This window comes from Ambystoma mexicanum, chromosome 10 (genome assembly GCF_040938575.1).
Source record: "Ambystoma mexicanum isolate Mex_15411 chromosome 10, UKY_AmexF1_1, whole genome shotgun sequence".
Taxonomy (NCBI): Eukaryota; Metazoa; Chordata; class Amphibia; order Caudata; family Ambystomatidae; genus Ambystoma; species Ambystoma mexicanum.
In genome coordinates, this window is record NC_090932.1 from 1,177,672,997 (window position 1) to 1,177,690,729 (window position 17,733).

Sequence of the window (17,733 nt, forward strand, 5' to 3'; positions counted from 1 at the left end):
GACGCCACAGGTAGAGAGTGAGGTGGAGGAGAGAAAAGGACCCATTATACTCGCCCATGTTTGAAGCGGGAGATAAGGCTCTCCGTCTAACATGGTATGAACTGGTTCAAACAGTATTTGCCCTTATCCTCGAAGCTCTTTGCCCATGATGGTGTGGACCAAGGCAACATATCTTGTGCGCCCTCAATCAGGTTGTAACTCCGACTCTCCTGTTCCTGGAAAGGTGGGTGGATGTTGGTGCCGGAGGACTCTGATCTTCTGTGCAGTATTTAGAGCAGGCCTGGTCATGTCGCCACGTGCCCGTCGTTTGCAAGAGGAGCAAGAGGAGCAGCATACAGCTCGTGGATGTGCCTCTGTAATAGCAAGTCAGCCATTAATATCGAGGTAGCCACCCTCTACTGCTGCCTTCCAACTTGACATAGCATACATACTATGGACGCCAGAATTCCCATGTTGATTTTAAATTGTGCTTGTCTTACAGAAACTTAAGACTTTTGCAATTGTACACTCTATTAACACTGGGGCAAATACTTCCCTAATGTAAAACAATCTTTTTATACATTGTATAGCAGGGCAATGTTTGCCATAAAGCTATGGTATGGAATTAGCATTAGGGCAAACATTGGCATGTTGCGAAAATGCATTGAAGTAATTATTTTTTTGACTACCAGGGCAATGTTTTCCCTAGTGATGGTATTGTACGAAATTGCACTTACACCGGTCAAAGCTTCAGTTATTAGGGTCATGTTTTTTTACTCTTTTTTGTAACCTGCTAAGACAGAAATCTACCAAACGTGTTTTCCATTTCATATGGCATCCGCCTGTATCTGATCAGCAATACCTGCTCCTCTTCCAAGAAAAATTGGTACACATTTGGATAAATTATCTCTCTGCCCTTCATCCTTTGGACCACTGAAGATGTTTTTGGCCTGTATTCTCATCAATTGTGCCCGTATGAGTTAATTCCAGTTTGCTATTTCCCTTGTATTTTATTAATTAAAACTCATGTATGGAATCAAAATATACCAATATAAAATCTTGCTAACGGTTCCGAAACCATGACGGTGTTATCTCGCCTTGGCCACGCCCCAGCAACTCCATGTTACTTCGTTGCTACTCTTCCCACGGTGCCCTTACCACGCCCTCAATGGCAACCTTTACTCTTGTCTCGTTTCCCCTCCCCCCACCCAGAGGACTCACTCACGTCCCCTCCCCCCACCCAGAGGCCTCACTCACCTTGAAAATCGCAGAGCGGAGGATGGCAAAGCTCTTCTGCTGCAGCACGACGCCCACCTTGCTTCTCCCGTTGGGTGGGGCCCACGGGCCTTGGCATACACCAGCAGCCCTGGGCCCCTCAAGGTCCTCGTCCTCTGCCCCCTGGGTCGAGGTCCTGGGGAGTGTGTTGGAGTGTGAGGAATTCTTGTGAACACACATATTCAGAGGGAGTTATTTTTCTAAAAGCAACTGAGATTCCACTGACATCATAGTGGGAGGTTTCTATTGGCAACTCCAAGGCGGACATTCCATTGTCAACAGAATGATCCTCTCTGATCAGAAGCTTGATGCAGTGCCATTTCCTTATTGGCGTTTCAGACGATATCCTTTACACTTGAAACAGGGTTTCGTATCCTGAGTATGACTGAGCAGTACCTGTTCTTCTCACATTAATAACGAATCGTCTACTCAAAAACTAACGGCAAAGGGGCGTGTACAATATTAATACACCATATCACAGAGGGAGAACAAAACTTGTCACAGGAACCATGTTTTTTAAGCAGAGGTCCATTAAAAGCAAACGCCAAATTGGCCCATATTTTTCACTGCGTCATCAGAAAAGCAGTGAGAAAATGAAAAGACAAGCCACAAATACAATTCACAAATGCATATTATAAAACAGTGCCAGCAAAAAGCAACATTACCGGTTAAAATAAATCCATATGTGTCTGTGTATAACCCCATTCTTATATTATTAGACTGCGTTTGGTCACTACCGTGCTCATATTAAGCCATTACTCTGCTTATGGTACAGTTGCTTAAAATCCATACCAAGCTGTGTGCATTAATTGGTCAATAAACCGTAATCCAGGAAAACGGCGAAGTCTGCGGGATCACAGCGTCAAGGAAACATTACACAAGCAGTCACCGGAAAATACTATTTGAGTGTCATGCTGCGGAGTGAAGTGTCGTACAGGAATAACTGAAACAGCCACACTGAACACCATCCCAATCCATGAAGGTCATGGAAAAAATACTCATGTAGGTGGAATAAGGGGACCGTTGCATCCCAACTGCACTGGAAAGGCAATGGTCTATGAAAAAAAAAACTTTATAAAAAAAAACGTAACCAATGAAGTGCATGTTAGTGAACAGTGAAGTAACAATCTTTACCATGCCATCGTCACAGTGATGTATATAGTAAGCAGTGCAGAGAAGTGCAGGAGATTAATTGTGACAAATCACTTAAAAGCAACAACCTAATACAAAAGAGAGAAAAACGCAGGAGACAGAGGTTATATGATTCTACATAAGAAGTGAGCTCAAGTAAGTGTAGTGGAAATGCAAGTTCAGCCCAATGAAAAGACGTGAACCTATCAGCTGCAGGAATAGCCCACTAAAAGGAGAGGTAGGCTTTAGTGACGGCTGCATACAGTTATGCATTAGGCTGGAGAATGCCCCAACTATGTTGTTCTAAATAAATAACAAACAGGAAATAAGGTTTGAATTACAGGTGAGTATGAGGAACGTATATTTAAGCATTGTAAAAAGGTCTGGGTGCTCACTCTCACTAGAAATCATTCACATTTTATTAATTTGCCTAGCAGTGGCAGAAGCTGGCAGCACATTGCAAACAACATGCTCTCAGGCTATTGCCAAAAGAAATAAACAGCTCTCGATACGTTCAAGGTCAAGAAGCGAAGCTCATGGTTTCCAGGGGGAAAGGCAGCAAATGTACAACCATTTTATAATACAGCATATTAGTTCGGAAAACTGGTCTGCTGACATTTTCAAAATGCCCCATGGCGGTTTGAAATTGTTCCTCAGCACATCTCAGCCTTTGACGTGGCTCAAAGAGCTCCTAGGCTGCAAAATTAAGTCCATAACTTGTTAACAGTTCAAGGCTCTTGTAGTGTCATGATCGATTGCGCTCTCATGGGAAACATGTGGAGCTGTCCAGCGGCATATGAATAAAGTTCCACTGGTCATCTCAAATGTCTCAATGTTTTTGCACCATGATGTGGGAACCGCGGGTTGGACTGTGACGTCACAGCGGGGGTCGAGGGTGGTGGTAGGATTTGCGGCACCCAATCATCTCTCGATAATGTATGTCCTGCTATAGGGGAATAGCATAGCTCTGCCTAACTTTATTTGGGAGATTGACCTAATGTTGCATTGTGTTTTGATGCTAATTAGTCTGTTCCATTATAAAAGTTTAATCTTTGAGGAGTAACTTCAATAGTAACTTTCATGAAGTTCTGTTCCAAATTCTGTTGGAATTTCGCTTTCCCAGCTGTAACTGAGCCTAGACTAAATAACGTTAATTCTTTACGAGCGCATTGTAATTTTTTGCTGGTGAGTTCCGAGGCAACCCACAGTACATTAGTACGGCTGGTATACTCTGTCATTCGCGATGTCTCCTGAAACTTAAGTGATGGGGGCCATATGCATTCTCATGAAGACCTAGACTATATTTTGGGTCTCAAAAGTTAGTTGATGAGTGAGTAGAGGAAAGAGGGTCAATCCGTGAGTGAATCACCAAATATGCTGAGATAAACAAGTGGGATGCACGGTATGCACAGAAGCCGCTCAATATCGTTGCCATCAAAGGCACCATGGTAACTGCCCAAGATGCAGATCACGAAGTCAAGAGGAATAGTTCACAATTCAAACGCCTCATTAAGAGGGAGGATGGTGAGCTTCCACCCCCTGAACCTGATCCTGAGCCAAGGGAACCAAGGGACGATCCTTGGGTCGCCCTTAAAGAAGCCTGTCACCAGGTGGCTGAGTCAGTCGAGATGACAGGAGGGTCCATGCCTGGCAAAAGAAGAGAGAGACCCCAGCGTACGATCAGAAAAGCACCTTGCCTCTTAGAAGAGTGCTAAAATGGACGTTTGGACATTTGTCCAGGGGAGATGTTACCAGTCTCTGTCCCCTTAAGAGAGAGGTTACATGGGGAGAGGAAGGGGAGGAGTTTGGGGGAAGAAAATTAGTATGCAGACATACTTTGAATAAAGAAGACGTTGTAGAATCCTCTGGTGCTGCGTCCTTATTTTTGTAGGCCCACGAGGCCCAACAATCCCTGGGTAGGGAGAAAGGAGAAAGGAATTCCAAGTTTGAAAAAGTCCCATGTCTATGGCATTGGTGGCAGCTTGCTCTCTCCAGTAATAAATGTGAACGTGGGGGTGGAGGTGGAGGCATGGCACTTCCCCTCTCAACCCTGCACCTGGCATAGAATTGCACAGTAATAAGGACCTAAGAGTACCTGAAAGGCTGGCTGATATTCAAAAGCAGAGCTGTGCTGTAACATTGCATGCTTGCTAACTGATCATGGGCAATTAAATGGACTCTAATTGCAAGCAAATAAATACTGCCACTGTCATGAACAGGGGTTCATAGAAGCTTTTGAACTGATGGAGAAGCCGCCATTAGTGCTCAACTACGTTTTCTAGGCTACCGTCTAGTCTTTCCGTATTGGCTTGCTTAGCTTCTCTGTGGCCCCGCTCACCAGTGCGTTGCAACTGTTTCCTTGCCTACGCTCCTCGCCAGTTTGCCTGTATTCTAGCAGCACTTTTCCTGTGTAACTTTAGCCTTCTTTTGATTCCCCTCGCCGGTCTCAGTCGGCTCCTTAGCTAACTTTCTTTTTGATTCCTTTTCCTGCGCTCTTCCCTTTCCTTCGTTTGTTTCCGCTCTGCCTCTGCTTTCTGCGGCGGTCCGGTCTGCGAGTCCTTTCTTGCATTTCATCTTGCTGGTCCCCGCTTCCTTTCTCCTCTTTCTCTATTGTTCTGTTCTTCCTGGAACATACTATTTTTCTTTTCTGAGCTGCGGTTCCTGTTGCCAGTTGGTGGAACCGTCTTTTGCATTTTCCCTCTCACGGTTTTCGGACACTCAGCACTCGATTTGCAGGCTCTGCAGATCCTTCTGCCAGCTATCAGTACTCGGTCTACAGATTTGCAGTGTGCCTTTGAAGGTGGTTTGGTTTTCTTCTATTCACGATATCCCATTATTCTTAAGGATTCTCTTTCTCTCTTGTTGGTACGACCTTCCTTGCCCTTTGCTTATTTCTCATTAGGTTCTCCGTTCTGGAGAGGTTATTTGCTTGTCATCTCTGCTGCATGACTTTCTACCTTTTCTTTGTGGGAAGTTATCCAACATTCAAATCATTGCTGGACGTCTAAAAATTCTCCTGACTATGTCTCATTTGCTTGCTGTTACCTTTGACTACGCCAGCCTTATAGACTTTTTTGACATTCGGCTTATTCCCCCACCTGGGCTGCACAGGGAGAACGCCATTCTTGTTGTGACCTGTCTCTCAGTCCAACGACTGTGGCGAGTTCCCGGAACAGACCCTATCTCTTCAAGAAGAAGGGATCCCCCGACGAAACCACCACTGAATTCTCTGACTCCGAAGCATCCACCAGCGGTAGCGATACCGGTTCTCAGGTGAGACCTGCTAATCGCCATAGATTGCAACATCTAACAATGGCTAAAGTGGAGCAGGTTCAGGAGTTGGTGAACGTGGTTCAAGGACTGTCTATGGAGGTCCAGGGATTAAAGGTAGAAAATGCCATTCTGCAACAGATGGCCACCACCAGAGCTGCTCCTCAGTCAGATCTTCCACTGCGGACTTTAGCAGCAGGGAAATTAGACGGTTCCCCCAAGAGGGTGAAAGAGTTCATCGAAGCATGTTTGGCTTACTTCACAATCCGACCAGCCACCTATGCTGCAGATCACACTAAGGTGGGGTTTCTCATCTCGAACATGGTTGGCAATGTGCTTGCCTGGGCGACTCCACTAGTCACTTCTGCCAACCCTATACTTCAGGACTATAATGCCTTTGTGACTCTTCTACGTCAAACCTTTGAAAGACAGGAAATAGGCTTTTCTGCTGGGGAAGCTCTTCTGGACATCACACAAGGAACCATGGATCTGATGACCTACATCTCAGCCTTTAAAAGGTTACCAAGTGAAGCAGGATAGCCTGAATCAGTCTAGTTCACAGTGTTTGGGAGAGGTCTCCACGAAGAATTCAAGGACGAGTTGGCGCGTATTTCCTGCCTGTCTACATTAGACGACCTATTTTCACTCGTTCTTCAGATCGACTACAGGATGACTGAGTGCAAAGGAGAGGCAGAATCCCGCCTCCTAATCCACCGGGACAACCAACACCTACTACGGCACCTCAGGTTCGTTCTACCGAAGAGCCGATGCAGATAGTTGCTGCCAGAGGACCCTTGACCTCAACTGAAAGAAACAGACGCCGTGATAAGGGTCTTTGCATGTATTGTGCATCAGATACCCATTTATTACGAGATTGCCCAGAGGTACCCTCACGAAGACGGGGAAACGACAGACCCTGGTTCTAGGAGGAACCACTAACCTGGGTTCTAACAAAGGTTCCGACAGGTCCACAGAAACCACAAGGAGAGAGGAAGACTCCAGATTAATGGTTATACACACTATTCTTCAATGGAACAAACAACCTAAATGAGAGGTTCTTGCATTGTTTGACAGTGGTGCAGCAGGTACCTTCATAGATATAATCTGGGCCGAACAAGAAGGAATCCAATTCGTCCCCAAGAAGGAGGAACAGACTCTAGAAGGGGTGGATGGTCGCCCTTTGTGCTCTGGTCCCATCATACAAACCACTACAGCCATCCAGGTCTCTATTAATTATCATCATTTGTGGAGACAAGATGGTTTGCTGTTTTCGCTGCTTTGAAGCTGCCTTGAAGCTAATATTATTTCTTTTGAACCATCTTTAATTGCCATGCAGTGAGGCGCTGCACCTTTAAGCCTGCATTGGGGAAATGCTGAGACCAGCAGACTCGCCTGACACACCCACATCAAACCAGAAAATCAATTCCTGATATCGCGGCCCTTGCGGCGAGAAGCCCGTTTGAGGAGACAAGGGCGTTTGCTGTTTTTGCTGTTTGCCGCTGATTGTCGATGACTGTCGGATACCAGTCACAAGATATCCTCTTACTAACGGTGCCGGATAAACCTATGACCCTGTGGGACTTAAGGTAACATTTCATTAAACTACTATTAGAACTCGGCACTACTGCATCTTCGGTGTTAAACATTGTGTTCTACAGGCCTGCCAATTCACATCGCGGATATAAAGGTTTTATCAGCTCAGAGTGCTTAAGATAATTCTAGTGTGGCCCGACTCCATACGGCCAAATAGATACGTCGAACTGTGGCTTATTATACTGACTCTGACACTGAATCTGGATTGCATATCAACTTGAATCTCGGTGAGGGGTTGTAAGGACTTAGGGAAGTCAACCCATACTGACCACTTATCTGTGGCTACTTCTGGCATAGTGCTGAAGGACTATACTATTAGCACTTTGCGGGCATATTCCTCCAGAAACTGTGGGGCCCGCACTAGTTGGTGGGCCCTTTGATCTGGGAATTTGCCCGACCCGGACAAGCCCCTATTCTAGATTGAGCTCAGAGACTGCGGGGTTCTCTCTGGTTCCCGTTGATCTGAGCTCATTGAGAATACATCCGGGTTGCTGTGTCAATCATGCATGCTGGGCTGCTGAGCCAAATGGGCGTAAATACACATCCAGGCTTCACATCAATGGACTCCCTAGGAAATAAGGAGACGACCACTGACGGGGAAAAGTCGGTTGCCTCCTTGCATGCCCATTCCATAATTTTCACCTCACTTTGTCTGCTATCCCCTATACCCATTGACGTAACAGGGAAACCTTGGAGGGGAAGAAGGGTGATCTACCTGTATGTGGCCAACCGGTCCCACAATTAACCCTCAAGCACGATGACCAATTCAACCCAGCACTCACCCACAAGGCAATGGTTCACACCTCTGAAGGTTTACATCTAAAATATCTGTAACTTCCCACGGAAATGATCCTCCTAACACCCCGAAGAGTCAAAGACCTATTGGGCAGATTGTGGGACAAAGATATATGGATCACTATATCCTAAAGTCAACTTCAACTAGCACTGAGGTTAAATTGCCTAAGGTCTTCAGAAGGAACGCCATGTTGGACCATTCTGCAATGACGACTCAGGACTTCTTTGGAAGACAGAATGACATTACTGACATTAGTATAATCGAATGTGCTGATAATGCCATGGAATTTCCTAATATTGAAAAAAATCTGGAAAGTTTAGTCCAACAGACTTGTGATGCTTCAATCCAAGAGTCAACAACAGCACTAACGAACATAATCAATGCCATAAGACAGGGCTAAAAATCAGCTTAACGAGTCATGTGGGGTGAATAATAGCCCTGCTGATCTCCAGGAGCAAGGGGGCTCCCCACGAATGCATCACACTTCGAAGGAGCTTGATGAAAGGATCAGATTAACCCATCCGACTGTGTCAGCCCTGAATGTTGTCCTTAGTTCATTTGTGGAACTATATGACAATATTTGGGCTCAACTGAAGAATTCACAGAGACTCATTGCGGAGGTCAATAGTTAAATTGACTGTATTGGCACAGAGTTATTGGCTGAGATGAACACCAAATTGGACTATATTGGCTCTGAATTCAGTCTCAGACCGTTACTTTTGGGGGCGCCATCAGGGCATTTTGCGGGGCAAATACCTGTCACTAACCCTCCTGTTATCGATGTTCCATCAGAAATCATTGAAATCTCGGACAGTGCAGAGTCAATTGGACTGGCTGTGGGTGGAATAATGGTCACTCAGCAAAAAGAGGAGGGTGTTGTATGTGATCCGAATGATATTCTTTCTGAATATTTCTTATACTCATGCTAAAATTGATAATGCTGTGTCTGAGGCCTGCACGATTAAGGAGAGTGGCAAGCCTGTGCAACCTTCCCCCCAAAAGGTATTCCCCCAACGTAAAATGAGAGTATATAAGAGGAAATCTGCAGTGAAAAGATTACGTTAAAAAAAACAGCGCAGAACACCTTGTTTAGACCTAATCTAGTGTCAATCCCGGAAATTGGGCCAAACATGCATGTGATTCCTCTGAAAGTTGGTTGACTCCACTGTACAAACTGATAGGATACCTTCAAATAATTCCCCGGATGTAAATGCCCCTTGCGTGGGGGACTCTGAGAGCCATTTGGGGGCATACAAGGGCCCTTACATTAAGCCCCTGGTTAGCCAGCAACCAATTGGGTGTGCACCAATTGAGCACCTGAGTGTTGGACGGGGATGTGGCCCAGGGAAAACCAAAAAGGTTGTGACGTTGGACCAACAAACGGAACTACACCCACACCCAGTTATGGGTCTGTTGGGGCCTAGAAATTATCAACAGGCAGCATACCAGGAGAAATGTGGTATGTCAATACCTTCTTCTATTTGGGGAACCGCTCAGGGATGTGCATCTTCTGGCACTAAACCCTTATTCTCTGAAGTGGTGAACCCCCTTATTGAAAGTGGAGTTGGGTGGGGTACATTTCGGGAAGAGAATATTCCTCCAGCAATCCTCTACCTCACACTGTCCACAGGAATAAGAGATCTGGTAGAATGGCTACATAAACCTTTCAACATGAACACTCAGAAAGGCATGAATAGTGCTCAATGTGGGGGGCAAGGATCTCCCGATAAAAATCAGTCAAGACCCCCACAAGGTAACTCACGGCATTTGAATATGCCAAGTAAACCATTAGCTCTAATCAGAATAAAGAACTTCCTGGGATTGGCGGAACTGATTTGCCTAAATAAATCAAATATCCTGACAATATTTGCAGAGATCCCAGCTCTGGCGTTGATTACATCTACGGATATCTCCAGGTTTGCCTTCCCGGAAGGGAGCACCGAGATTTAAGCCTCCTATTTATTGATTCCCCCTTGATTAAGCAACTTATCCTTACCCAGAGTGGGCCTTTGAGGAATCTGAGCTTTGAAGTTGAATCTAGAACGTCCATGGTGCCGATGAATTCTGAGCCCCTAGGTACCCTACAAAAGGATAATGTCCCTTCTGGCCCACTGGTGGGCAATGAGAGGTGGGTAGAATTAGCCAAACTTCAAAAGAAACAGGGAACAGATATTGATTGGGCTGCAATTATCTCAACCCTGTGGCAGAAACTTGTTCCATAGGCAGGCTTCTCGACCTGCAGGAGTTTCTAGAAAGCTAGATCTTTGTTTTAAATCCTGGAACACTAGAGGACATCAGCATTTAATGGGTAATGCTGCTTGCCTTTTGCAGCTGAGAAAGGTTAATGTTGTGTGCCTTCAGTAGACTTGGATGAACTCAACCCCCATCTTGGACGGCTATCGGATCTATGACCAAATGGCCAACCAAGGTGTGGGGGGCAGGCCAGCAGGGGGTTTCCTGACGCCTGTGGCTAACTGTTTGGGATTTAGTGGAACTGGTTTGTTGTGTCTCCCTTTTGGGGCAGACCTCATAACTGGTGACGGTGCTCTGAGGTTATTAATTATAAACATTTATTGGCATAGGGGAATGTCACCGGTGGAAGCCTTTGTAGAATGGGCCCTTGAAAATGAGAATGGTCGAATTTTGGTAGCCGGAGACCTGAATGCTGACTGTAAGTTTAAATACTCCCCATGGGAAATCTGTAAAATGGATGTGGCACCAAGGAGTACATCTCGAAAAAAACAACTGGGTTTCTCCTGGTATGTGGGGCTGGGAAATATGGGACTCCTTCCTCTGGTGGGTCCCGATAAAGAACAATCTGGGGAAACTGCCTGACATACCTGGCGGCGTGGAGAGAGTTTCTCCATGTTGGATTACATTTTCCTTGATGACTTTTTAAGGAATAGATGTACCTCTTTTAAGGTCTCTACCAATGAATGGAGTGACCATGCCATTCTAACCGCACACTTTAATCTGAGTGTAACCAATAGGAAATATATTCCCTACTTACAGGTCGCAGTTAGAATTTCTGAAAATGTTGTTAGATGGACTCCCAGAAACATCGAGGCTCTAAACCAAAATCTGAGGGTCCAGCTTAACAAATCCAACCTGGACTGGAAGCTACACACCTTTAATGCTCCTGGGATTACCTCTCCGATCGATGTTTCGATTAGGGACATAGGCCCATGACTAAATAGAACAGTATCTAACCTTTGGCATACCCACTGCTATAATCAGGAATTGGCCCTGGCTTAAACACTTACGAGAAAGGAGATTCAGAGATTTAAGATCTTAATATCCGATGAGGCTCTATAGATCAACAGTATTAGATTGATCAAGCAAAAATATAAAAATCTGTGCAAAACCATAAAACACTGTCTCCTATAACCAGGGCGAATGTGGGTGCATTCTGGACAATTGTAAATGGCCAAGATATTAATCATGCCATTTCACAATTTAATCAATTTAATACAATTTCTGAAAATGAATGGTTAGAGTTCTATGGCAATAGATTTGGGGCTAACCTGTTATCCACTGGGGGGACCAAGAAGACAGTTCTGCCAATGGTTTCAGGGATAAATGGGAGCCTACCCTTGAAATTGAGACAGTCATCGAGTTAATCTTGAAATGTAAAAAGTTGCGTGCGCTGGGACCTATCGGCCTTACAAATAACACATTTAAGTCAGACCCTAACCTTTGGGCTAATCTCTTCTATGAATTTAAGGACATCCTAATGACTGGGATTTGCCCCCCTGCCTGGAGCACAGCTCATGTTATCCCAATCTTCAAGTGTGGTAGCAGGTCAGAGCCAAAGAATTATCGGCCTATCTCCTTGATTGATGCAGACTGCAAAATCCTTTCTGCTTTATTACTATCACATCTTGAAGATTGGGAAAAACGGTTTCACCCGCTGAGCATTTATCAGACAGGCAACACTCTACAAACATCAATGGCATCGCCGTAAAATGCATTCAGGATGCTGCATGGAGGAGGGACAAGGGCTGTACTTTATGGTGTCGGTTGACCTCTGTACAGCCTTTGATTGCGTTGACCGCAACAAATTATGGCACAAATTAGCCCTGTGGTGCCTACCAAGGGGTCTCTTAAGCCTTGTTGAAGGGGTCTATAAGAACACTGGTATTCGAGTCTGGCTCAAGCAGCAGGGTGACATGTCAGCAAGAATACAAACGCTTTCTGGGGTGAGACAGGGCTGTGTACTGGCGCCATGGATCTTTAGCCAGTACATGTCTGATGTGGCAGAGTGCTTGATTAAAGTGGGGCTGTTAGCCCCAAGATTGGGCCTAAGTAAAATCGTTTGGTTGGCCTACGCGGATGACTTTTTGTTGCTTGATTCTACTAGGGTGGGCCTGCAACGTCTCCTTGCCACCTTTGAAAAATATGCTAAGGATAATGGCCTTGTAATCAACCCGAACAAAACTAAAATCCTCGCATTTGCGAAGGGAGAACGTAATAACTTGAGCCCTACTTGGAGCCTGGAGGGGTGGTGGGTAGGTATCTCCCCCAGTGTGACCTATTTGGGGTATTATTTTGGTACATATAAGGGGGCTAAAGGTCCCTTGGAAACTCTAGCTCAGAAAGCTAAACTATTGGGAAACCAAATATTGAAAATCGATCATAAATATGGGAGATTCTCTATAAAACCAGCGCTCATATTTTTTTAAGGGAAGATAGTCCCTAAACTGGTATATGGCTTGGAATTGTGTTCTGATTTAATAATGCAAAAGCTGAATCTAACAGAAGGTGGAATTTGGAGACGGATCCTTGACATCCCCAACGTGGTCCCCCTAAACGATATCCGATATGAGCTGGGATACACCTCATTATGGGCCTGCGTACAGTGGAGGATGCTTACGTTATATGCCAAAATTAAGGCCCCTACCGTAATCACTTTATATGAGTAGGGAATAACAAACTCATCTGGGTTCTTATCAAAATTTGGTAACAACTGTGAGAAGATCCTCCAAAAAACAGATTCAAATTTGGAAACTCTAATTAGCAACCCGATGCTAACCAAAAAAAGGTTGATAGATGAAGATTGGATCTCCACGCTAGAAACCTTTCACTCATATAAATCAATGAGTCAACTATCTCATGAGCATAAGACAAGAGGATCCCTCTCCAAAATTCTAACTCTTTTCCCAAATCGATATTACCGTGGTTTGTTGTTGCGGTTACGATGGAATATTCTTCCTACTAACGACATCCTACTTATAAGAAAACAATGAAATATGGAGGAAAACCTTTGTAGATTCTGCCACTTAGAATATCCTTAGTTGTGCACAATAGGGTGACCTAAGGAATATTTTCCTGGGCTCACTGAAGGAGTCCTATTCTTCCTATTCCAGTGATTTGGTTTGGAAACGATGTCTAAATGTCCAAAACACGCAAGATGGTTTGGCAATCTGTGGTTTCCTAAAGGGCCTTAAAATAGAATGTCTTAGATAATTCGATAGAGCCCTCCGTCCTTCTTTTTATTACTTCTTCTTTTCTTTCCTTCTACAACGTATTGCAGTTATTACGGTTTCCTGCTTTTGCTTTTTCGTAAAATTAACTTATGCGTTAGTTTATTTTCTACATATCCATAGTGAACCATTTTACATAGTTTGTTCATAGGAGTTTTATGATTTTTTCTTTATTTGCTTAGCTAGGTTGTTTTTTTATTCTTTGTTTGGTCTATGTTTCTCTCTCTTGTCTCCTTTTTTATACTCTTTGATGCTCGTTTTGACATGAATTTTTGTTTAAAGATAACCTATATTATGTAAATATCTTGTAAATGCATATTTATTTTCTTTTATTCTATGTATGTTTTGTAAAGATTTAATTAAACAAAATACAAATAAATTTTTGTTAAAAATGATCACCATGAGACATTAGTGTTCGACGTCATCAGGGCAGCACACTTCCCTATTATTTCGGGAATACCTTGGCTGCGCAAACATAACCCTCTCATTGACTGGTCACTAAATACTCTCTTGTTCCATTCAGAGCACTGCATGAAGCAATGCACTAAGTCTTCATTTCTGCAGTGTCCAGCGGTATCCTTTTCCTCTCAGGCTACTTCAGGAATCAACAATTTGTCCTCAATCTTTCACATTTTTGCCGATTTGTTTGAAGATCGGATACTGAAAAATGTAGTACCTCATCGTCCAGAAGATTGTGCTGTAGAGATCCTCCCCAACTCAATTGTTCACTTCAGATGGATGTATTCGTTGACAGTAACGGAAAAGAAGGCATTAAGGGAATACCTTGATCAAAACCGACACAATGGCCTGATTCGTCCGTCTAGATCTCCAGCCAGGGCCTCTTTGTTTTTCGTTGCAAAAAAGGACTCTAAGGCACTAAGACCTTGTATAGATTACAGGGGTATAAACAAGATCACTGTATGAGACAGGTATCCCATGCCTTTGATTAAATACATCCTTGAGGCAGTGGAAGGAGCTGTGATCTTCAGCAAACTTGATCTGCGGGGCGCCTACCACCTGTTAAGAATCAAGGAGGGGGACGAATGGAAAACGGCTTTTCGTACTCCTTTCAGTCTATTTGAATACTGCGTGATGTCATTTAGTTTAGTGAATGCCCCTGTCGTGTTTCAGTGGTTTATGGACTGACTTTTTGCCAACCTACTATTTGTGACTGTAATAGTTTATTTAGATGACATCTTAGTTTTCTCCAGTCATTGCAGTTTACATATGAACACCTCGCTGAAGTCCTGACACTCCAGAGACAACATCACCTGTATGCCAAGCCAGAAAGGTGCCTCATAGCCGTCTCTTCCGTACCATACCTAGGATTTATCTTATCTGCCCAAGGAGTGGAAATGGATCCCAAGAAGGTAACCACCACCCTAGACTGGCCAGCCCCATCTTCTGTTAACGAGATACAAGCCTTTCTTGGACTGGCAAATTTCTACAGGAGATTTATTGCCACCGTCTCAGATCAAGTACTCCCCAAAACAGCATTGCTAAAGAAAGATGTTCCCATTATCTGGGACTCTAAGGCTGAGGAAGCCTTTCAAGGCTTAAGACAGCATTCTGCTCTGCCCCTATTCTTAGGCAACACGACCAATGATTACTTTTCATGGCAGAATCTGATGCCTCAGTTGGGGCTATAGGTGTGGTTTTGACGCAAGAACATGAAGAGTTGGAACACCCAATCACGTACTATTCACAGACTTTGACCCTGAGTGAAACCCACTATTATGTAATTGAGAAAGAACTACTGGCCATGAAGCAGAATGGCACCACCGTTTACAGGGTTCCATGCATCCATTTGAAATATGCACTGATCACAGCAACTCAAAGGTTCTGCAACAAATGGAGTGCCGTAATGCCCGTCAGGCTAGATGGGCATATTTTTTTGCCCAATTTACATAACATATCTTCCAGGCAGTAAGAATACGCTAGCAGACAGCCTCTCTAGAAGCCCTGTGGTGTACCAGAACTCTCCTTTTAAAGGAGACCATCTGTTACAGGATGTTACCTTCATAGGAACTGTCTCTCATTTCCTTCAAGGTGTCAGGTTCGCTTCCCCCAAGGCTTTACGTCCCTTCTCAAAGTCTTTACTTACTCAAATGTCCAACAAGAATAGTTTATGGTTCTACCAAAATCGGCTGTTCATTCCTGTTTCTAGGCTGCAGTTACGTGTTCTTTAATGGGGACATGAGTCCAAGATTGCCGAACACAAGGGAGTGGCAGCAACTACCGATATCATTTTGCGTACCCAGCCCTCCAGATAAGGTACGTACGGTGCCTTTTTACGCATGTAATTGTAGCCAATACTGATGATTTTATTTTCAACTGCATACCCTTTACACTGTATTTATTCATTTAAAAAACATACCTTCCACCACTAGATGGCACTGTAGCGTTTATTTGGTCATCAGCAGCATAAAATGTGTGGAGCAGGAGGTATTGGCGTGGCCAGTTCGGCATGGGCCGATTCAGCGCGACCGCTTTGGCGCAGCAGCCAATTTGGCACGCCCATTTTGGCGCGCCCAGTTTGGCGCGTGAACGTTTCACCGCCTGGATCTTTTGGCGCGATGGACGGGTGCCGAAAATGGGCTGCAATCCTAGGGTGCTGAAAATGGCTGCAATGCTGGCAGAGAGGAAGGATGCTGTGGAAGAAAATGCACATACATTGCCGAAGCACCCGAAAACGGGCTGCAATGAAAATGGCCTGCAATGCTGGGATGCTGAAAATGGGCAACATGGGATTCAATGCTATGTACCGCTGCAGTCATGACCTGCCCTATCTACCAGGCGTGCTGCTGCATAATAATAACATTGCATCCGTAAATAATGCTTCATGCTGGAGCCACCCTGCTTTTAAGCAGTGCAATGAATGATAGCTTGTTTAACTCATGACTTAGTGGAGCGATTAACTCACAAGCTATCCTCCCGCACAGTACATTGCTCAGCATTAGATTGTGTGGATGAGTGTGTTCGAGCGTGAGTCTGCATCAGAGTGTGTGAGCGCATACACATATATGTTTATGCAAGTGCCTACGTGCGGCTTGTGGCTCGGCTCTGGGTGCACAGGGGTGTCTGCCAGGTGCTTTTGAGTAGATGTGTGCACGTCATGCAGAAGTACATGGTGTGGAGATTGAACAAGACACGTCCGCCTTTTAGATGGTTAAAAGTGTATTTTTTCATTTGGTTAAAAATGTACATGCAGCGCTATGTATTTAAAACCAGGGGGTTTTCTCACCAGGAAACAGGGCTTTCTTTACATGAGAAAATGTTGATTAGTTGTTCTTTGCGGGGAAGTTTAAAAGGGGTGCGTCGATCCTGCCGAGGGGCGAAATAATGAAGCTGCCTCTGCCTCCCACGTTTTATTCGGTACATGTTTGGCAGGCGACAATACATGCAATAGGTTAATTCGCGCAGGGGGTTACTGAAAGAGCTCCAGAAGATTAGATGTGTAACGGGGGCCAACATCTGGTATACTTTCTTTTTATTTTACTTACATGAAAGCAAGGAGCTGTTAAACTCAATTCAGGACTCATAGACCAAAATAAGGATTAATTGCCGGAATTGAAATGATTTAGGGTTAATGTGAAAATACTAATTTCACAAGAAATCACAAATTCAGAATAAAGCGAGCGTTTCATTCTGAGCTAATGATGACGATGAGCCCAGTGGGAGAAAAAGGGAGAACAAAGTGAAAACCAACCCAAAAGCACAATTCTTTTCAAATGCAACACGTTAACCGTACCTGTCAATCTGCTGCTTTTGAAAAGAATTATGCTTTTGAATTTGGCGTGGGGGAGTTTAGACGTGGATGCAATGTCAGCGACGTCCAACGTCCTTCGCGCCAAATCGCCCGTGCCAGAAAGGCTCCTGCGCCAAAATGAGTGCGCCAAATCGGCCGCTGCAGTGAACTAGCCACGCCGAACTGGCCTGCGCCAAAACAGCGGTGCCAAAAGAGGGTGTACCGTAAAATGTGTTCATACCCATAACGTCTAATAGCTTCATATGCTAAAAAGTAAAGTTTACTGCAATGTCTTTAGTTGAATGTTCTTTAACCATACATAACAACACAATGGAGGTTTGTGACAAATCTCCAAACCTAAGTGAGTTCATGGCAGAACGTGTTTTTTTTGTGTTTTTAAAACGCTGAAAATAAAGTGGGTAAATCAGGATGTTTTGCCTTTTGCATTTTATAGTTTT

The 17,733-nt window shown here is 44.4% G+C and overlaps 1 protein-coding gene across 6 annotated transcripts in view; it reads right to left on the reverse strand.

Moving 5' to 3' along the window:
- The window catches only part of OSBP2 (oxysterol binding protein 2), a 2,072,116-nt gene that overhangs the window by 1,260,279 nt on the left and 794,104 nt on the right, over positions 1-17,733 (reverse strand). Inside the window, exon 1 of one of the 6 annotated variants that reach the window (XM_069619139.1) lies at positions 1,237-1,456. The exons of the other annotated variants lie outside the window; for them this stretch is intronic. Within the exon in view, the coding sequence (XP_069475240.1) occupies positions 1,237-1,333 (97 nt within the window). The 5' untranslated portion in view covers positions 1,334-1,456. Of the gene's footprint in view, positions 1-1,236; positions 1,457-17,733 lie in introns of those variants that run through there. 6 annotated transcript variants of the gene reach the window in all.